This window comes from Semicossyphus pulcher, unplaced genomic scaffold (assembly GCF_022749685.1).
Source record: "Semicossyphus pulcher isolate SPU_LCO1_2020_fin unplaced genomic scaffold, fSemPul1.0.p SCAF_3, whole genome shotgun sequence".
Taxonomy (NCBI): domain Eukaryota; kingdom Metazoa; phylum Chordata; class Actinopteri; order Labriformes; family Labridae; genus Semicossyphus; species Semicossyphus pulcher.
In genome coordinates, this window is record NW_027211704.1 from 6,261,950 (window position 1) to 6,285,399 (window position 23,450).

The 23,450-nt window shown below is 42.3% G+C and overlaps 1 protein-coding gene across 2 annotated transcripts in view; it reads right to left on the bottom strand.

The window, feature by feature from the left end:
- Positions 1-3,357: 3,357 nt before the first annotated feature.
- Positions 3,358-23,450, bottom strand: part of igsf21a (immunoglobin superfamily, member 21a) — a 251,268-nt gene continuing 231,175 nt past the window's right edge. Inside the window, exons 7-10 of one of the 2 annotated variants that reach the window (XM_069677410.1) lie at positions 22,495-22,580; positions 16,670-16,862; positions 10,929-10,967; positions 3,358-3,811 (exon numbers count right to left, since the gene is read on the bottom strand). In XM_069677410.1, the coding sequence (XP_069533511.1) occupies positions 3,735-3,811; positions 10,929-10,967; positions 16,670-16,862; positions 22,495-22,580 (395 nt within the window). In that variant the 3' untranslated portion in view covers positions 3,358-3,734. Of the gene's footprint in view, positions 3,812-10,928; positions 10,968-16,669; positions 16,863-22,479; positions 22,581-23,450 lie in introns of both variants that reach the window. The other variant, XM_069677409.1, reaches the window with a different exon arrangement.

The window sequence follows — 23,450 nt, forward strand, 5'->3', positions numbered from 1 at the left end:
GGGAGTGATGATAGGTGACATTTATCAAATACTTAATAACCAGGATACATCTGTTTGCACAGCCATGCCATAGATCAAAGGTCCTTTTCTGTGCCACTGCAGATGGTTAAATTACACTCTGGGAAGAGAGGCTGGAGATTCCTGTCGAAAAATAAAATGGCAGCCACATGGTATCATAAACACATAGTACTGTAAATAATACAGATAACCGTCTGAAGGATGCCAGATGGAAAGATGTCTACAGAGAAACCTAAAAGTGTCACTCATTCTCTATACAGAGATGCAGACGTACACCTCTGTCACATGGGAGTCCTGCCACTCAGTGGCCGCTGACAGGCTGTCATTTGTGTTGTTGATAACACACTCAAGGAAGGCTGCGGTCAACAAGAGAACAGCGTTAAGAGCACTGTGCGGTGCATTTTAAAGGTGCATCATATGGAGAGACATACAGAGGGTGTGTCAGGTGTCCATGAGCGCTGTTTGGTTATCCGATAGCCGAGCCAGCAGACGACAAAGGAAACTGGATTCGGCAAGCATGGCTGACTACTGAATAATTCACAGATGGGCCGAAGAGGCTGCTTCTTATCCTCACCATTGCTCCCAGCTCAGGTGAACCATTCAGAACACTGCTGAGCAAAAAACCACAACATGATTGCCAGCCATGTGCATTGTTGCATGGCGCCACTTTCACCTCCTCGTGCTTGTGCCATCCATGATGGGTGTGCAACATGCGGCTGAACAAGAACAGAAGGCCAAAAAGTCATTTTTTAACAGGTGTTTCTGGCTTTTTCCTGTAATACATATGCAGATTAGAGGAACATCGCAGGCAGAGGAGGGAGGGAGGCAGTTAAACACAAAAAATAAAGCCTGATATTTTGCGACCATCACATTTCAGTCTACAATTTTTAAGGGAATAAAAGGATAACTGATAAAGCCGAGACATAAAAAAGAACAGCCTTGACTTAGAATGAGCAAAAAGAACAATTTCTTCACGTGTGAAAAGACGATGAAAAATGTAATCAAGACACGTTTAAAAGGGACATATTTTTTTTGCCTGTTTGGTCCAGAACATCTTTGAAAACATTTCCCTGAAAAACATGAAGTATTCATACATAGTTATAGGATGTGGACAGAAGTAAAACACACATATGCACACACAGAATTGTGTACTTCTCCTATTGTAATAATGATTATATAAAGACGATTTGCACATCATCTAATGTGTTCGGAAAGGTTGGCGGACCTTGTTTTCCTCTCTTGAATGTGAAGTGAGTGGAAACTAGCAAAAAAGCACAGGAGTGCCTCTTGAATCAAAATTAAAATCACGGCTGAGTTATAATGCTATACAGTGGGTGGACAAGGATTCGCGCCCTTTGCTTACCACACTGGAAAATAATAAATTCAAAGCGCATCCGACTGTCTGTTAATAATGTTTGTGCTATGCAGCTCTCATCTCTAGAATTCAGGAATATGGATTGTACTTCGGCAAGGTGAGCCGATGTCCCAAAACGAAAAGGTCTATCCTTTCTATTCAACTCAGCTTTAAGAAAGGCTCCTCTAACTCCCCACCTGCTTTAAACCCTAATCTCTTAATACATTTTGTGTCCTTAGAAAAGCTTAAACTGCAATTCTTGTGAAGTCCAAAAAATGCAGGATTAGTCTGCATTATGCTTGCTGCTCACTACGTGAGAGGGTGCAAATTGCAAAGGGTTAAAAGCAATGTGGGAAGCTCCTTCAAGTCATGTAAGGTCGGTACAATCAGAAACATCTGACACAAAGTATTTCCTGAGCTTACATTTAACTGAAGAGGCAAAAAAAAGTGGACAGTCTCTCGGCAGAGGCAGAATGTCCTTCAGAATTCCTTTTTATGGTGAGATTACCATAAATTATATTGTAACGAATTCCTGCGACAATTTAAAAAAGCAGTTGTGGGCGATATGTAAGGGATAATGCCCGATGAGGTGTCCTTTATCAGAACTTATGGATGAGAATCTGGTCTGGCTCCCCACACTTCCTGATAGTGGACACCTCCTTGGGTACCGCTTATACCACTATCACTCCCTAAAGAAAAAACATAGGGTTTGACTAATATCTTAAAAATGTATCAACATCCCATTAGCTTATAATTCAATGGGAACGTGACTACTCATTGACGAAACAGATCTTGGATAAGACTTGGCAATGAGATACTTCTAGTCTGTGCAGCTCTTGGCTTAGCTAGGAAGCTAACGGTATGCTAGCAGGATTCAAAGCATAAACATTGCACACGTTTGACAGTGTGTTCAACAACAAGACTAGCTATCTGAACAGCCATGTCCCCAAATCCACATCAAGACACACAGGCCGTGTGCTGCAGCCTGAAGTAACGACTTGAACAGGTAAGGATCAAGTTTCAACCACTCCATGGCAGAGTAGACGTCGCATATCACCTGCACCCAGCAGCAAAGAATACTGCAGATGCACTAATGAACATGTGTTAAGTGAACAAACACAGTTATAAGTAAAGTCAAGGCTTGTAAGTTTTATCATCTCTCCATTTTAATACAGGTGAAATGAAACAAATGCAACAACCCTGTTTACACACGCTGCCTCAGGCGAGCTCCTCCCTGGAATGGCGGCTAAAATGATCCTACTAGTACTGTAAATGTCTGGGTAAGAGTTACGTATTGTACACAATGTAGGTCACTTAAGATAGTATGTCACAAGTAAATAACTCGGTTACAGGCCAGTGACAATGAGTTGCAGCTCTGTCAATTGCAACACACCAAAAAGGAGAAAGAATCTTCAAACGTCACATGCACCACAACCCCAAAACAGCAGACATATGTTAGGTAATTTTTTCACTCTGTCCTTGGAGACCTGCCATGTAGATATAAAAAGCCCAAATGAGAAACAGAAAGGCTGTTAATGTTTCTGTCCTTTCAGCCAAGAATGATCTCTGAAAACAGTGTTGAATGAAGTACAAACAAAGGTGGAGAAGAAGTGTAAACTCCAACGATCGCACAACCATCCCTCACCAGAACCCATATAACCTCTTTAATTATTTTCAATATTTACACTGATGTACACAAAATACACTCAAAAAGGAGATTTTTTTTTCTAGTTTCTTAATGCGTTTAAATCCTCTTGTACATTCCGAGCCTTCGGGAAAAAAGGAAAAGTTGTATATTAATAAAAAAAGAATGTTCTCTTGGAGCATCTGTGTTTGTTCCCCCGTGGGTTTATCAGCTTGTTGCTAATCAGGTGCATCCCAGGACATGAAACAGACGGGTGTGGTTGATATGAAGCCTAAGCCAGTTCCACTTTTAACATTTCAGTCGACACCAATGACATTTTTCACTCATCAAAATAAAATACTTTGTTCTTTTTCCGTTTCAAATCAACTGACTTTATTGATCAACAGGCAGACGTGGGACAAGAAACAAAAGGGGGTGTAACTGGGCGGGGCTAAATAGGAGGTGGTTATTGAGATGTTCATCATGTCGTTCTTTTGATGTCATTATCTCGGTTATTATTTCGTTACAAAAAAAAACAGTGGAGCGCCATCCTGTGGTGGCTCTGTTTCCTCATCGACTGACGCATGGAGGGCCCGTTGGTGACTGGAGAAGGCTTGCAGGATTTGTGTGTGTGTGTGTGTGTGTGTGTGTGTGGATGTTGTGTAAGAAGAGCAAGTATGTGTGTGTATGTGTGTGTGTGTGTGTGTGTGTGTGTGTGAGTGTCTCGGATGAGGGGTTTCACGTCAGTTCCACTGTCACTGTGAGGACAAGTGCCATCGATGTAAGTCCGAGCATGTGAATGCGAGAGGCTCCATCTGCAAAGAATCAAAGGACAGTCGGTCAGACGGGGACACAGTTGCTCTTTTATTCATCATCAGTAAAGGCAGATATAAAACAGAGCAGTAATAAATTAATCCCTATTTTTATGACCTGAAGCCCTACTCAAATACAGTGAATATGATTTTGTGTGATATAACATTTATTTTTTTAATGGCTGTTTAAAGGTGAACCACAGTGCATTCATTTAATCCTCAATAAGCTGTATGTTATTTTAGTGAAACTAGGGCTTGAGATGCCAAATGTGCTTTATGATAAAACTAAATCACAACATAAGTTTTTCGTTTTTTAAGTTTATAAGTTTAAATAAACCACAGCGAACAAAAGCTAGAGCTTGAAATGGCCAAATATGTTTTATATTAATAAAAAAACATGTTTTTTGACATATTATTTCATTTCAAGTTATTTTTAAAGCCAATGTAGCACGCCATGCTCGAGTTCTTTTTTTAATGTCTGTGAAGGTCATCCAGGTCATGGTAATTCTAAAACAATCTCTATTTACAGATTCGACATAGTAGAATAGTCTACATAGTATAATCTGTACGCAGGGATGTTTGGTTTCCGTGTGTAGTATGCTTGTAGTCTGAGTAATATTGACCAATTACGTATCAGCAGGCTGCAGCGTATGCAAGGAAAACAGTCCGTGAGGAGAGCAAAAGCAGGCGGAACGTAATCCGTCGTAATGACATCCAGACTCCCGTCAGCGTGATCCGACGACTTCTTAGCAATCTCTATAAACAGACGTCTGCATGCTAACAGCTAACATTCTGTTCTAAAGCTAAAATTTCATTTGAGATGAATTCCCGTGACGCTGTGACACGAAAGCCGTTCAGATTTCCCGACTTCCTCGAATGCATCAGAACGATCAGACCTGCTCTTAAAAACAAAAAATCTTAAGTCTTAGGCTACACCACAGTACATTTGTTTAATCCTGAATAAATGGTATTTTAGTACAATAATTGCTTGAGATGTTTTGTTTTGTAACATATTCATTAATTTGAAGAAAAGACATTTTCAAGGCCACAGACGTATTTTTAAGTGCAATTCTATTTTAAGAAAAAGTAATTATCAAGATTTTATTTGACTTGAGTTGAGATCTTTTCAGCATAGGTAACCTTGAACAACCTTAACAGCTGAAATGAAATGATAAAATACGTGACATAAAAAACACAACCTGGAGTTGCCCCTATTCTATATATCTGTACGAGATCTAATGTCCTCGATTCAGGTGAGGACACACTCCTCTAAATCTCCTTTTGCAGGGGAAAAAATGGAAGAAAAAACCTCAAGAAAAGCAGCAGAGGAGTGATCCAGAACAGACAAACATGCAACAGAAGCCAAGTGTACAGAATAGATCTGTGAAAGATATATTGTAAACATATATAAAGAACATAGATCCCAGAGGATGTTGACATAAAGTGCACGGGTATCTACAGATGCCCAAATATGTCCCCACATGGCCTTTGGTGCGGTTCAGACAAACACAAAATATAATCTGCCTCTCCCAATATTTGAAGAGTGCTCTGATGAAAAAAGAACTGTGAGAAGTGAAGCAGTCATTTTATTTTATTTTATCATGTGGACTTGATGTTGTAAGGCCCACAGCGGGGACACTCGATTATAGAGGAGAGACCGGCAGAGGCTGCAGCTCCCTGGTTACCTCACAGAGAGGACCGTGGAACCGGAGCTGCTGCGGGAGAACACTTGTGGCTGACTGCGGGTGTGGCTTTGCTGACACAACCGACAGTTTGTTTAGGCGTGGCTAAACCAACAATCACACGGAGAGCATGACCACATTGGGGTGTGGCTGGACTCATGAGACTCACAATTTGTTCTGGTAGCGGTTAGACGAATCAGGTAATTAAGGCCAGTGATCATTGACTGAGTTAAAGAAGTGGATGTAGCCACTGTGATGTCACCCATTTGTTTGTAGACTTCCTTTTAAAGTCTCTGGTTCAACTTTGGCCGTCGCCATCTTGTTTTTTTTGGAACCAGACGTGACGTTATTAGGGCGAGAGAGTGGAAAGACATTGTTGTTGTGACATTGTACAAACTTGTCAATCACAAGGTGGCCACGCCCTAAATCATATCCTGCTTTAACATCCAATTTATAATAAATGGGACTATAATTTACTAAATAAGCATCACACTTAATTGAACAAGACTTGAAACTAACGGTTAAGCAGGCTTGGGGAGTAACGGACTACAAGTAACAGTGTTAGTAATGAGGATACAAAAAAAGGCAACTGAATTCTGTTACAGTTACAGAAAACAAGGGGTAATTAGATTACAGATACATTCATTAAAATCGGGGATTACTAGCAGGATTATGGATAAAATGAAGACGACACCATGCACCTGCCCTCACACATTACAATACTTCACGACACACAAGTCTCATATGGGAGCGACATCGCAGCACAGTGCAAGTTCTGCCTTCCGGCTGTGAAAATGCTGTCATCATCCAAGGGCTCGACGTCTAATTTAAAGAAACATTTACAGGTAAGACCCACCGCTAGCGTCAGCTGCACAGAATTCCAGTTAAAAATGTTAGCTAACATTAAAAACACAAGCCCCAGACTGGAATATGTTTATGGCAGTTTTGAAGTTTGAGGATGAAGTGGTGTGACTAGCACTTTTAACAGAGCACATTTAAATTCACATAATTTCTGCTATTAATTGAAACGGGCATTCGCACATTACAGAAGTATTGAAATGTCTTTTCTCTTGTCTTTATTTGCAGATATAGTATTGAAGTAATCCGAAAGTCACACTTTATTATGACTTATTGATTATGTTACTGATGACATTTTTTAACAGGTAATTATCGGCTGTATCGGAATACATTTTTAAAGTAACCCTTCGAACCCTGCGATTGAGACAATAAAACGTATGAGGAAAATGTTTACTGAGGTAATAAATCATTTGAGAGGTAAAGTCATTTTCCCGTCTGGTTTCACACAATCAGACTTCTTTTTGCAACCAGCGCAGTCGCCCCCTGCTGGCCATTAGAAAGAATGCAGTTTTAAGACACCTCCACACTGGCTTCACTTTATCAAGAAGCTAAGTCCACTTCTTTTAAACAGTCTAAGCCTGTGATGCTATAACACTGCAGGGAAACGTTGGTGGTTTGATGATAAAGAATGGGATCATATGTTCCTCAGGATTGTTTAATTCAAACGATCAGGGCTCGTGATGATCTCTCATCTACATTAATCTCCACAGAAGTGACATTTTGTGTTCAGCGTTTTACACTCTGTTTATGGGAGTCATACAACATTAGACAACAACAACTGGATCTTCTCAATAAGTACTTCATCTCGTTCTGTAATGAGCTCATCCAACCATGAGATCATCATCTGAGGTCCCCTCTCACTCTACAATCAGAGATGCAAGTCGCCCAGCCATCTGTCTGCCTTCAGTTTTTGGCTCAGACCTCAGTGCACTTCTGCCAACCTGAATCTGAACTGGGACTGATTTCTGAGGCAGCGTGCGCTTTATAATAAGGCTCACTCTACCTCGGTCAGGCTGGACTGAAAAGGGCCACTGAAAACACATCTCTTTTTGCATACGACCGCTTTTACTCCGGAGGAGGTTTAAGTCGAGTTAGCCGCCTTCACAGACCTAATGCATATTTCTGTCTGCGGCTGTGACACATCTGTTTGTACTCCTACCTCTTTGCTTCCTGTCTCTGATCTGACCTCGGCTCTCAAAGGGGATTTTAATTTGAGTTTTGCACGGCACTATGGGAAATGACAGGTTGGCACTCGCATCTCTGCCAAAAAAATGGAAAATGCAGATTACTTGATTATGGCTGCTGGCACTTATGGTATTGTTATTTTTCAGTCGATGGATCCAAAGTCCATCAGTTGATTCTTTGTTAATTGTGATGAATTTCGCTTCATGATTGCACAACCGTGTCTGAGCCAAGATGATGCGCTGCCAGTGATAAGGTGACAACCCCAAACTTTTGATGTCTTTATCAGCCGCTGTTGCTTCATTGTCCTCATTTTTCCTCATCTCTTAAGTTCTGTTAAAGCCTCTGCATTCGGCCTGAAACAGCTGAATGCATGTACGATATCAAAGCTGATTAAACTTCTACAAAAATTTAGGCAAATTTCTCAAGACTGTGTGGGCGTGGCAGCTAACATTTTGACTGACTTCTTATTGGCTCTGTAAACAACAACACTGAAAGTCACGGCAGTGCAGCCCTGAACAGCATGTTTGAGTCTTCTGAGTCAGATTTAGAGGAAGAAGAAGAAGTCCTGCAATCTGACAAATATTCATTTCAATTGGTTACTAAATGGTGAGTTACAAAACAGATTACTATCTATATTATTGTTAGCATTTAGCATATACACGCAACTTAATTGGTTCCCCCTATTTGTTCTAAAAGCTCTGAATGCTAAATAATGCTCTGTAGCAGGAATAGTGTTTTTTTATGGCAGAGCTTAACTCCACCCAGCTTTGCACAAATGCTGTTGAAAACAGATCTTCCATGGCCCGCACATAACTCCCACCGCCAGAAAATGTAAAACTATGGTACAACTCAACAATGGCTCCTTTCAGTTATAACTTAGGGCCTGCACACTCTACACACACTAGGATGTAAACAGTCAAATATCTGCTGTGTAACTTTTCTTAAAGTGGAAATCTCAAAGATCTCAGTTTTGTTCTCTTTGGCGGCCTCTATGGTGATAAACGGTTATTACGGGAGCACACTTCCCAGATATCCAGACAGTGCTGCATGTGTGACGTCCACGGTTGGCTCCGGTTGTTACTCTTGATTTTCCTGGCTGACGGTCGCTTTCCTTTTCAGACTGTTTGCCTTCATCTGAACATCGACTTTGTTTCTTTTTCTTTGGATTTTCACTTATTTTTGAAGTTGTATCTGTAGTCATCCATCTTTTCTTTGTTTGTTCAGCCATAGTAGATTACTGTTTACTCGCAACACTTGCAGAGAGCGGGAAAGCAGCCGCGACCAACCACTGCTGGCTGATGGAAAACGCGTCACTAACTGGGCACCGCTTGTGACGCAGACACCCAGTCTGAAATACTGCAAATGCAAAGGCTTTCATCAGTGGGCCATAGGCTCAATCACCATTGTGTGACCTCATTGGGCGATAGATAGTGACTTAACAGACATTTATTCAATTGAAAATCTTCCAGGTTATCACTTAAGGACTGGATCGTGACATTTATTGCACAGTTCTCATAATAAACATCTGAAGATATCAAAGCCCAAAAAGGCTAAAATGAAAATATTTCGAATTAGGATTGAAACTTTTCAGATCTTACTGTTATGTACATTTCCCATTAATTGCTAAATGAGGCAGCTGTAGATGAGGTTTATCAGTGCCATTAACCATACTGTGCACAGTGACAGTGACAGTCTGTATTGGGGGCCAGAATTCTGACAAAGACGAATGAATATAACCCCTCACAGGAACAAGTGGTTGTGTATTCAGCCATTAAGCCATCAGGCACGTGTGTGGTGACCTCTTGGGGCCGTGTTGTACACCAATTTGAATTGCATGCAAGGCATGTCTGCGCGTCCATGCTGACCTGATTCTGTCCTTGCTGTGACACACCTGCTCCTGCGCTTACCAGATCATTTGCATATTCAGATTTGCATCCCTAAGATAGCAGCTATGGGAAAGGTAAAAGGAAAAAGAGAGACGGAAAAAAAACAAAGCACAAATGGAAGAGAGAGAGAGAGAGAAGTGAGGGAGAGGACAGGGGACAAATAATGAGATGTTTTTAAAGCAGGAAACAGGAAAAGAGAGAAAGAGAGTGACGCCTGTGTCTGGCTGCAAGACTGCTCAAATCTCATGTGAACAGGGCAGTTCAGCTTAAAGACAGCTCTGCCCGCCATCTGCTGTGGAGCTGTTCACACTGTACGCTGGAACACGAGTGTCACACACATGCACGAGGGACCGTGTGCCATGCAGTTAAACCGTTCAGATGCATTTTACAGTTTACTAGCAGAAGCTCATCGGGACAGAACAACAGTACAGGTGTCTCACTGATTCTTGCAACACGATGCAGCGGTTACATTTTCACATTTAGTGCACACTACATTTCATTCTTTCACAAATAAATTGATACTGCACACCTAGACACGGTGCCTTATTATACTGCTTTATATAATCTAGGAGCTTGGCTTTTTAAATTAATCTTACTGAGCTGTTAAAGAGGCCTATTCAGTGTGTTTTAACAACTGTATCTAAACTCTGATTGCTATTTCTATGCGGTCACACACTGATATAAGTCTTGGGCTGCGTCATTCCTCAGAGGCACATCTGACAAGACTTCTGTTTAATAATCTGCACTGACCGTGAGGCCTGAGTGTCTAAGAGTCTGCTTCAGAATGTGTGTCAGGCTGAAGAGGAGAAGTAAGAGATAAAAATATGATGGAAGGGTGAGGGAGACAGGAACGAGCATGCAGAAATGGCTGAAACAGGGAGTGCGATTGAAGCGGAAAGTCGACAGAAAGTGAGTATGAAAAGTCAGAGAGGAGGAGAGGAACGACAGATTGAAAGATCGAAGCAGAAAGAGAGAGGGAGTGGCAGAAAGAAGCGGGAGAGATGGAGAGGTTGTTGTCACAGCCCTGCGGCTTCTCCTGACAATCCCTCATCTTTACATATGATAATCTCGAAGCCGCAAATGAGCCACTGCTCCACATATGAAACACCAATAATCTTGCACTCAACCAAAAGTGACAGGCTCGGTTAGTCATTGGACGAGGCTCGCTGCTGCTGCTGCTGCTGCTGCTGAACATCCGCGAAGATTAATCCTGACTGAATCACTCTCACGCTCTCTATCAGGGAAAATGCATTCAGGGCAGAATGAGGAACATCCACCTGTCAATACTTGAATGTGAAAACCACATTCTCCCAAAGAATTTGCCTCTCTGATCAGCAGCAGATTTCTGCACACATTTTCCGTCTGAGCAGACGGCAGAGTGTCACATTTTGTTCCCGTATCACACACACAGAGTCTCTGGAAACGTGATGATCAAGCGATACAGCAGGAACCATGAGATGTATTATCATGAAAACACTCTCAAAGACAGTCTGGGGCTGAAATACTTACTGTTCGGATTCTGTGTGTTTTTCATCATGCTTGGGTTCTCTGCAGGAAACAAAGGAGAGAAAAGATCAACTGTGAGACGATCAAAAAATGAAGCTGTTACTGAGAGACAGAGAGGATAAAGGAGGGAATTAAAAGGAGGATAAAGGAGCACGAGAAGGAGAGAGAAGAAAGAAGGAGACAAATAGTCATGTCTGACAGAGGTTGTGGCTTTTCTAATGAAGCTGAACTGCAAAGTTCCTGCAGCACACGTTAAATGGCACATCCCCAGTGAGAGAGCCCGGGCCTGTTAATGGAACTGGGAACACAGAGCGCCGCACCAGAACAACCGGAGACGTTCAGCGGCAGAGAGATCAGAAAACTGCAGCTGAGGCCAGACAGTCTTTGAAAGCAGCAGAGGCAGGAAGTAACAGAGTACAATACTTTGTTTATGTACATCAGTAAGGTTTCAACATAGCTGTACTTTACTTAAATATTCCTTTTCTGACACTTGTTACGCCCTAAATATCGACACAAATATCTGTAATTTCTTCTCCTTACATTTTCTTTCTTTTTTAAAGATGATTTTTCCTGCATTTTTGCATTCATTGATAGGACATTTGTAGAAAGAGAGCAAATAATCGGAGAACAGAGTGGGGGATGACATGCGGCAAAGGGTGGAGGGCGGGAGTCGAACCTGCTGCTGCTGCGTCCAGGACTGTAGCCTCTGCACATGGGCCGCCTGCACCACCACTGAGCGAAAGCAGTGACCCTACTTTTAAAAAACAGGCTTGTTCCTCTTTAATGATTTTGAGGGGAACTATTGATTATTATTTTGCACCAGAGTGTGCAGCTTTCCCAGTTTGGACACTATCTTATAGTCGTAACAGATGATACATTGGTGTATCCATCATATCCTGCGTGACAAACATTACAATACAGAAAGACTATAAAAGGAGTATAAAAACTGAGACCAGGGAGAAGAAGCATCCAGGGAATGTGATTTCCATGATCGACAGGGTCTTGTAAGCTCATGTATAACAGTGACCAGCCAATGTCGCAGACCATGTCAGCAGATACAGAGCAGTAAGACATCCCCATGTGAGCAAAATTAATTGTCATTATTTTTAGGGTGCTGGTTTTGCTCAGTCGGCAGAGCAGGGGCACCGATATACAGTCCTCGAAGAATCGACCGCTTGAGGCCCTTTGCTGCATGTCATCCCCCACTCTTTATTTTATTTATTAATTTATTAATTTATTTATTTTTTGGGCTTTTTGCCTTTAATTATAGGACAGCTGAAGAGAGACAGGAAGTGTGGGGAGGAGAGAGTGGAGGACGACATGCACCAAACGATCGGCATACCGGGAGTCAAATGTGCGATCAGTGCATCGAGGACTGAGGCGCCTGCTCTACCAACTGAGCTAAACCAGAGAATTTTTTTTCCCATTGAGATACAAAATCTCTTTTACAAGGGAGGCCTGGCCAAAACAGCAGCACAACAAGTTTCACAGACAAAAAACACGCAGAAAATTCATGCAACAATAACTTAACAGCATTCAGCAATGAGACAGGTGCATTCACTAATCAAATGATCCTTAATTCTGTTCAATAGTCTTTCACTAACTAATTAATTGCTCCAGTTTAAAGTGACTCTGCAGCTTAGATCAAGAAGAGGGAGCAAAGACATTCATCGTGATCTTCACTGTCCTATCTATAAAGCAAAAGGCCCAAAAAAATCTTTTCACTTACTTTATTTTTACATTTTAATATGTCATTATAATGATTGAAGTGTAATATTCTACAAAATAAGTGGTGAAGTTATCTTTGCACATTCACAGTCTGAAACGTCCTTCAGAGGGACGCTTTTTCTCTTTATAGCACGAGCACATTCACAGTCCGTACATGTTCTCTTGTTACTTGATTAAAGGAGTTGAATCAGTCTCTTTTAAACACGTATCTGTTCTTCTACTTGAGTAAAGACTGTGTGTACTTGGCCACCTCTGGAAGGGAGAGAAATTGACTCCACCTTTAATAAGCAGCGCCGCTGTCTTCCCCGCACAATACTCTCTGACGATGTACTTTCAAAGTTCTCGGAGGGATAAAGTAATTGCAAAGGAAGAAGCAGAAGGGCTTGAAGAGTATTAGCAACAGCGCTGAATTCCACTTTGTGAGCTATTTATTGACTTCACATATGAGCAGGTGGAAGCTACATATACAGCACAGTGTGAAGCTTTTTCTGGTCTCTGTGCAACCACATTAACATAGCAGCTCCTCTGAGAGGCGCAGGGAAATTAGAGTGTGCTCTCTGCATATGCACGCTTGTGTTTGCCTGCCCCTGCGCATTTGCATAAGCACACATATCTGTGTGTTTCCGCATGTGTGTGCAGTTTGAATGTTTGCCTGTGTGTGTGTGTGTGTCACTGCCCGCTTCCTCTGTGCTGACTCACTTCACAGTAATCTCTGAGGGTATTATCACCGAGGGTGGCTAAAGACGTACATCATCAAGACATGAGCGCGGCTCCTCGTCAGTGGAGAGTCTCTATACCACGCCGTCATTATACTCTATTATTCCTGATGATGTATATTGAACAGGTTGCCAAGCGAGCAGAGCCCCCAAATACTCTCTCTCTCTCTTTCGCTTCACCCCCGGGCAGGGAGAGAAGTGTCTCATCTCAAGGCCACGAGGGATGGTAGCCAAGGTCACTTAATCACCATTTACTTCCCCTAAGCGTGAGTGGAAGCAATCTACGAGGAGCAGGCAGACAGATGGGCCATAGTAGGCACGTAGCCGATGACACCTGAGGGTGCATCGGGGTGTTAAATAGACATTAGTGCTCTTCCTAGCAAAACGCCTCCCAAGGTAACGCCTCCCTAAAGTGGCTCTTTCCCCTTAAAGTGGGTTTCCTATTAAGCCCGCCCAGTAATTTGTACATTTGTGACACACTTTAAGCCCTTTTCATGGAGTGTTTTAGGTGCACGAGTGAAAAAGAATGATGGATACAATATTCTTTGTTTCAGACTCGATGAAGTGAGGAAATTGAGTCGACCTGGTTTACGTTAATAGGCCACTTCAGGGCTCAAGTGCATGCGAGTGCGTGACACACACGTTTCTGCAGCTTTTAAAAATATCTCTGCTGATTCTTTTACGTGACTCGAGTACAAGCGCAGACAGCCCTTACATCTTAACACGGCTGTCTTTATCTATATATAGTGTAGTGATGTCTTCTGGTGGTTAAACATAGGTCTCTGTTATGTAAATGTTTAGTAATGGTTCGATTCAACATGACAGAGACATTATAGAGCGTGCAGTGCTCGCACGATGGTTTGCACGTTGTATGATGGACAATGGTGGAAAATAACGGCCTCAAGGAAGAGATGCTCTCGCTTACAGGTCGGATCAATGAGAGATATATAAACTCATCTGGAGTCAAAGCTTTAGTTAATGAGCACTGTGAGTCTGCTTTGGAGACCTATTAGAGCTAATTTTCATAACTGATGAGACAAAGAAATTAACACTGAACAGACTTTCCTTTAATGTGAAGTCTCTCAAATCATGTCATAGACTGTATTCAGACATGAGACCAACATGTCAAATAAGCCTTTTTTCCTCACTTTTTATGTGCAAGCCAGTAAGAGGCCTACAGTCATTTGGCTGTGGGGACGGAACAGAATTAAGTCCCGCCCACACACCCTCCGCTCTTCATTGACTCTGTGTTTGTTAAAGGTGCCTCCTTGACCTTTTGTCTGCTTGCAAACAACAGAATAATGCCTGAAGCTGTTGTCTGTTTAGACGCAACACCAGCAGGGTAAAGAACCCAGACATAAGTTTTTAGAAGCATTCAAACTGAGCCTTTAAGAGGACAGAAGAGGAAGCAGGAAGTAAGACATGAGGCATCAGCAGGAAGAATCCCAGCGCTCAGTCAAATGTCCAGACAATCTGTCGAGGTTGAAGCTGAGCCATGCAAAGCCTTGTTTGAATTTTGTTTGGTTAAATCTTACCTCCTAATTCAATCGACTACTTTTGAATATCAAATTACCGTATTGGTTCGAATATAAGACCCAATACACGTTTACAACAGTAGACGACGCCACTTATCTGTAAAGCGAGTGTACCCCTCATGACTGAGGCCAGCCGCCGCTCACAGCTACACAGTCAGGGGCATGAAAGATGGAGTGGCGCAAAGGTTAACCAACAACTGAGGCGGCGTTATGATGGCAACTTTATGATATTGTTTTCTTTATAAAAAAGAAGATATGGTCTTGAAAAAGTATTTTTCCAAAAATTAGTCTTGAAAAGGGGGGTCATCTTATAATCAGACCAATACGGTATTTAAAGTGGTAATCGCTAACATCTCAGTTTCGTTCTCTTTGGCGACACCTATGGCGATAAACGGCAATTGCGGGAGCACACTTCTCAGATATCCAGACAGTGTTGCATGTGTGACGTCCACGGTTGGCTCCGGTTGTAACTCTTGATTTTCCTGGCTGACGGTCGCTTTCCTTTTTAGACTGTTTGCTTCTTCTGAGCGTCGAGTTTGTTTCTTTTTCTTTTGATTTTCACTTATTTTTGAAGTTGTATCTGTAGTCATCCATCTTTTCTTTGTTTGTTCAGCCATAGTAGATTACTGTTTACTCGCAACACTTGCAGAGACCGGAAAAGCAGCCGCTTAGCTCCGCCTACCCACTCTGGCAGACCAACCACTGCTGGCTGATGGAAAACGCGTCACTAACTGGGCGCCGCTTGTGATTTTTTCCCCCTAAATGTTGCCAGACGCCCAGTCTGTAATACTGCGATGATCATTTCTCCAAAAAAACAAGGTAAGAAGAACACTGAGACAAACCAAAGATATTGAGTTTTAAAAACGCTAAAATAATCCTTGAACATAATGCTGTCCTGTGTCTTTTGTTAGCTACAGGCAGTTTGTTAGCATCTCACCCCTTGGCTGCATTATGCGGCTCTGTTTTTTCCCCTTCGGTGGGCATGGTATGAATATTATGACGCATTGCGCTCTGTCCCTCTCACATAACTTATTTGATTCAAACCCCCCTCACCGACAGAGCTTTCTGAGGAAGCTCGTGCTGGCAGATCCGTGTTCCTCCAAGTGTGCCCAGGGTAAACAGATCCAGAGGAGCACGACACACAGATATAATAGACCCTGTCAGCGATCCAGCTCCCACAGCAGCAACAGTAAATGAACCCCTTCCAGGTTGTGATGAACACGTTACCTGGGTTTGGCCGTTGAACAAAGTGCTTTTCTAACACTGTCAACAACAAAGGTCCTTTGATTTCATCATGGCCTTTTGATGTTGCTGTTTTACGGAGAGCTGTACAAGACGCGCCATTGATGGAAGTCACTAAATCCCTGCTGGAGAATAGTTATCCTCGCTAAGTGCAGCCTTAAAAAGAATGTGTTGTTGAGCCAATTAGGGATACAATCTCTTATTAATCACACACTTAGCTGCATTAATGATTCATACCGAAAAGCGGCCACAGAAATCTCCAAAGTATTTTTCAAAGATACTGTAGATACATGCCATGAATTCTGTTGAATTATGTAATTTTCTGTGACATTTAATTGTGTAATTGTATAAGTGTTCCAGATTCTTGCGGAGCCAAGATGTAGAGCCACAAAAAAAGAGATGTTTCATATTCATCGTCTGCTAAATAATTCATCAAACTTAAATGTGATTTCACTTTAACTGCTCGTGTAGTAGCCGCTCCAGAACGGGGGCGTGTGTGTGATGCAGAGCCGAGGATACGTACCAAAGACTATGAGGCGAGTGTGCGTATCTGTGGAGCCCAAAGGATTCTGGGCCGTGCAGCGGTACATGGAGCCGTTGAGCTCTGCTGGCACTCGCTCCAGAATCAGCTCCTTCCCATCGCGCTCGAGGCTGCCGTCCAGCAGGCGGCCCCCGACTCGCGTCCAGGTGAAGAGGGGCTCGGGGAACACCTCGTTCTATCGACGCCCAGCACCCAAACGGAGGAAGGAGAGAAGAGAAAGGAGAGGAAAAGGAGAGAGAGGATGAGAGGGTGGTGCAGAGTAAGTCTGCGAGTCTCAGCCAAGAGATTAGAAGCAGAGGATACATGAATAATACACGCTCCAATTTTATCCCGTAATGCATAGGCGAGTTAACAACATGCATTAATAATCAACACTTCACTTTACAACTGTTTTTCTCTCTTCATATTTCTGAGCCCTCCAGAGATCACTCCCCCATCTCCAATTTAAAATATAACCCTCCATGAAGCGCGATTTCATTCATGTCAGTGGGCTGACATGTTCGCAGATAATAAGAGGACACAGTAAAGCGGCTGAATCTCATGTAAGATTCCACCTCTGCTTCCTGCTTCTTCCTGCTTCTCCGACGTAATCCCCTGCTGACACATTCACTGCAACACACACACACACACACACACACACACACACACACACACACACACACACACACACACTCACACACACACACACACTTACCGTCCTATATTACACAGAGAGGACTATAAGTCTGCAATGTCATTTTAAAAAAACAATTTTTTTCCTAGTAAAAGAACAAAACTGGCTTTCTTTTAAAATGACCAAGAGAGGACTTACGTTCTTGGCCAATCATCCTATCAATAGGTACAAAGTCAAGCGTATGTCTTTCAGAATGAGCGATGTACAACTAAATAATGGATCTGAAAACAATCGCAGACGCTTTTAACTTAGAATAAATTCATGTTTTAAGCTGGAAAGCATGATGTAATTACATGGCTACATGGGCATCATAAATGTGAAAAGGACTTACTAACAGAACAGAATGTACTTCATTAAATATGTATGTACTTTATAAATCGGCAAACATTTTTAGTTCCACATATATGCATGTGAGCGAGCAGCTTTAAGGGTTAGGGTTCATTTAAAGTCTCTAATTTTAGGTGACAAACAAAAATCACATAAAGGCAGTCCTAAAGTCCCAGAGCAGAGGCGGTTCACTGTTCAACAACCATCAGCATCATCTTTAAGAACAAAAACTTTTTAGTTCAAACAGTACCTACTGTAAAAACCCTGTTGTAGAACGATGCTGATGTGAGACGACATTACAAAAGCAACAGAGCACTGCGTTTAACTGCGGCTGAAGTCGGATTTACGTCATCCTGCATGGCTACTGCTAGCAATTCAAACAATGCAGCTACAAACACTGCTGAAGCCAGTTCTTATGAACATCTGTCTGAGTTTTATGAACAAATCTGTACAAAAAAAAATCTCATTTTTATGTAAATTGTGCCCGTCGGGTCTGAAAAAACAAGTCAGTCACATCAGCAACGAACTGAAACGACACATCAAGCTGAAGCATCCATCCAGTCTTACGATTTAATTCCGACATCATTCACTCGCAGAAATACCTGCGAGTGAATTATGACTACAAGAAATCATTACTGCTGAAAAACAGCAGCTCGGTGCCGCTAAAAATAACCGAATAAATGAACTTTTCATTTTGTGGACTGTGAACACGAACTGGATCATTTATATGTGTGTGAACTAAACTACAAACTAGCTCTTTTTAAGTGTGAACTCGCACAACGCTGTGGGCACCATTAAAGCATAACCTCCAGAAGCAATCCTCACATTAGTCCAGTAACATACGTCCGTTAGTAACATTACCGTGCAACTACAGGTTATTTAAATCCAAAACACGACTTATTGGAACTCTTTTTTAACTTATTGTTCATGTTTCAAAATTCATACAATGTTAGCTTTATTTTGAGAGTCATGACATTGTGCTTATTTATTATTGCTTCCTTGACTGCTTTATTTTGAAAGTCTAATCAGATTTTGAATATTTATTCTTGGAAACTAAACTGTGACTGTGGCCCTGCAAATGAAAAACTTCCTACTGTACATCGTCATATTTTGAAGCGCGTCGCCACCATCAGAGCTCACGTGTTTGACGCGTTGTTAGTGAGAATGTGTTGCCAACATACACACACATACACACACAGATACACAGTACAAACACACACACAGAGACCAACCCTCTATTTGATACACTCTTGGAATACATCTCATGAGAGGTGTGCAGCACTCCAGCTTAATGTCAAAGGAAAGAGAATCTCATCTGGACATCAGAGGTACGTGACATATGATTAACTTTGTATATTTAGTCCTGAACACATGAATTGTTCAAGATATTGAAGGTCTGACCTCAGTAATGTTTGAGATGAGGCCAAATCTCCTGTGGAAAACACGGTGAATGAAGAACGTGCCACAACAATGTTGGAAAATGACTCATTAGTTTGGTTTATTTTGGTTCACTCTGCTTCATTTCAGTGGCGTATGAAGTCAAACACATACTTTGATGAATTAAAGAGTTGACTGAACCGCAGAGTCAACAAATCCTGCAACTTCAACTGAACTCTGAGTCGGTCCAGACTGCAGTTTGCCCTTCCTTCACAGCTTTTCAAGCACAAGTGACTTCTTCAGATGTCAACATCCGTCTCCATTGACATTGGAAAGTGCACATTTTGGAAACCTCTCCCCGCTGCAAGCAATGATGATGCATTTGGTTGGCATGCACCCAAGTTCAAATATCATGCTCGCATGCCCAAAACAAACCAAACACTTCAGAGTTCAGATAAACATGCTCAGTGCTCGAAGCGGCTCCAAGTCACCCGCTGAAATGGTTTGATACAGTGAGAAATCTCCATTTACATGTTTACAGTTGTTGCGACAAAGCTGGTGTGAATTGTTTAACCTTTTCAAAGAGACCTTAGCGAAAGAGCTCCCCAAGGTCTGTGTTTAAATCATGGCGGAGGTTAAATGAGTTAGCAGATGGAGACAGGCTGCTGGGAAAAGGTCACATTAAGATAAAAACACTAAAAGGCTTTAAGTGAGACCTTCCTGTCACATAACCCCAAGAGTCAGAATGAAAAAGGCCTGTGCACTGCGCTGCTAAAACCAGCGACGTCCTGTTTAATCTCATACATAAAGCAGCGTGAATGCAAAGTAAAAAGCACACCGTAGGATAATCATCCATAATAAATTCCTAAAACAATAAACCTGAGGGGAAACTGGCATCTTATTTTATCCGAAGGCGGGTGGTAAAATTATCAGTCTTGACACACAATCTTATCTCCTGGTGAAACCCTAAAGCTCAGGTCCAGTGAAGGATAAAGGGAAATTTGCTTTCTGATTAGTCTGCATGCACTGACGCCCGAGCTGCCGAAGGGCCCGGCTGCCTGCTCACCACAGTCGAGCTTATTTATAATAACCAATCTCAAGACTGTTCAAACAAAACTTTGATTGATTCCTGCGGTCATTGGGCGGACATAAAAACATGTACCAATCTGTGCAGTCAATAGCTCGGTGAACAGAAACACAAAGCAGGAGTTGAATTTTAGGCAAAGATGTCTCAGAAGAGTGAAATGCAATCGAAAACATAATCTGACTTATGATTCCTGGAGGTTTCAGAGGCAGTGACTGAGAAGTAACAAAGGCAATGTGTGCCGTGAGCCGTTAATAGGTCCTGTATCAGGATTTGCCCTCTCCTCTTCACCTGACTGACTCCAGCTGCCGAGCTTCAATGTGTCACTCCTGTCAAAGAGATCAGGACCATCCACAGGCACTTCACACTGGGGAAACAGTCTTTTTTTGGCAGGGGATGAAAGTGACACAAAGACAATCTCTGTGCTGCTACCTTCAGCCCCCCCTCCCCCTGTTTGGGATTATGGAGCAGGAAGTCTTAAAGCAGCAGAGAGTGTACCAGCAAGCGTTACACGAGCATCATTCTGCTTTAACACGTTCTCATCGCAGGTAATCAAATGCTGGCGCTTTGTCACGGCTCTTATATCTTATATAGATGCACAAGTTAAGATCTGTTTTCTTACTTTACAACACACGGTTCATTGGAAGGGTCTGTTAAAGATCAGGCAAATGATCGTCAGCAGTATCGGGACAACATCATGGTGTGGGGGAATTAAATCCTGGTCTCTTTGGTAAATCTTCTCTGTTGTTTGACCCATCAATCACCCCCGACCACCACCCCAAACAGACTTTCTAATAGCTTCGTTTACTGCAGCATGAGATGGGTTGGAGATAGTTGAAAGCCTGTGTAGTCTCATGTGGACCACAGACTGTTTGTAACAAGCCGACAGAGCCACTTGGGAAGAGGGAAGCCAATGCAGATGTGCCTTAAACCGGCATTCCTTCTCATGGCCAGCAGGATGTGACTCCACTTATGGAAAATAACCCTACTTTTCAGTTGATTAATCACCTCAGAAAACTCTTTCTGATGAGTTCATGATCTCAATCACTAGTTTAAAATTGTCTTTAATACAGTATGATGTTCATTTTTTACTTTCTGGTCCCAGTAACAGTTTAAATTGACGATAAAGCAGGGTATGCTTTAGGGCGTATCTACCAGAGACTGTATAAAAAGATGGACGACATGACAGCTCCCTAAAAGTGAAGCCAAACCCTCTCTATCGCCCCCTGCTGACTGGCTGCAGTATAGGTCATAAAGCCCGACTCCTCCATGTTAACAGATGGGACATGAGTGAAACTATAAAATCAAAATACAATTTTCTCAAACATGGTTTTTGTAATTATTTGATTTATTAGTTTAGTTTATTTTTAATTAGTTATTTGATGCTATAAAAAGGGAGTGTAACCTCATGATTAGCAGCTCTGTTGACAAATCCGGCTCCTGCAGCCAATCTGTTCCGGATTAGCAGAGTAGAGGAGGAATGGTGAGAGGTCAGTACAGTCACTTTGAAGAGTGCATATCTGTGAACGTCAGACCTACACAAGAAGCTGATCTGCTGTTAAAGAGGCCGACGTGCCGGATCTTTACCGTTCTTTTTTCCTTCGGTAAGTTAAGTGTGTGTTTTGGTTAGCAGAAGGGGCTACGGCAGCTCCACCAGCTGATCTATACTGCGCAGCTCCGGCTCCAAATTACGTCACCTACGCAAGATGGCAGCGCCTATCACAGGCTTCAATTTTGTCATTTGTCAACCAGGATAAATATGTAGCAACGCATATCCACCTAGTCCTCCAAATATGGTCCCTTCTGGTTCCAAGGTGAAACCAAGATGACACTAAAGGCTACAAAAGGGAAGTTCACAAACACAAAATCCATTTGTTTTATACAGTCTATGATGCAGACGCTAAAGGGTGACCTGTGAGTCTGTATCAGACGCAGAGGGCCGTGACAAAGCGCTGGTATTGGATGACTTGAGAATGAGAACAAGCTGGACTGATAGACAAAGACATCAGATAGACTTCAGTCGTTCAACAGCAACTTAACCTCTTTTTTTATCCATTTTAGTTCGTACTTTACTGAGGACCAATCCAATCAGCAAAATATACTGCTACCTTTAGCATCTTTCAGCCTGAATAGATCATTCAAGATCAAAGTTTGACATGATTAACAGTTGGCTTTAATATTTGAACAGACTGAGGAAAAGATGTCTCTGCCCATCAAAGTGGTCACTCTGATGGGCGAAAAAAAAAGGAAACTTAACAGGCCTATTAAAACAAATGCAGCAGTCCACTTCACTAGACTGTCATTCATTTTCTTATCACCCCATGCACTTACCCCAGGCGATCCTACCTGGAATCCTTGCACAGTGATGCGCACTGTGTCCCCCACCTTTGCCCTTGTGGGGGTCATTAAGAGTTTAGGACCCTTCGGAGCAGCTGTAAAGAGGAAAAAAGAAGGACAAAGAGACAGAGGTCATCGTACTGAGCATGAAGACAAATCCTGTTGGAAACCTGTTTTGTCACTGAGGGAGACAGACAAATACAATTTCCTGTCAATTAAGGTCATGGGGCGAGAGGCAAGGGACCTGTGGGCTCTTTCATCTAAAGGACTATGCTGGATTTATTCCCCCTTGGAGAGAAAAGGAACTAAATTGGGTAGATACTCATTACTAGAGGAGAATGGGAGAGCACGGGGTGGAGTGTGGAGGCAGTGAGATAAGGGACACTCAGAGAGCTAATTCCCTTGTCTTGGTGTGGACAGCAGCACCCAGATGGCTTTCATACGGACCCTTAAAAACAATGGGGTGCTAGCCGGAGTAGGAGGAGGCCGTTTCTAATATTCGGAGAATGTGACGGGCTGCTGATTGTCCCGGGCATGTAGTGTCGAGATAAAATGACTGATTTGCATAATGTTTTAAAAAGGTAAGTCATTTCATTCCGGCTAAACTGCGCAGTATACCACATTAGACCATTATAAGCAGGTTCTGCACGATTTGAGATGATTAACAATTCCCTTAAAGATAACTGCTTCACACGCTGTGCGCTTCCATATGTTGGATAAATGGACTGAGCAGCACACGCAACGAGACTGAAGCTAAGGGCGTCCTATCAATAACGCCTGTACAAGTCCACCCCAGGACTTCTTCAATTAATTTGGTTTGAACCCTCAATATAAATCACACTGGCTGCTTGTGTTCATCGATGAGTTAAACTAAAGGATAAATAAATAAACAGACAAATGACCTCAGTTTTCAGCTATTAATCTGGCAACAAACTGTCCACTGTGGCTAATGAAGCACGGCCTCT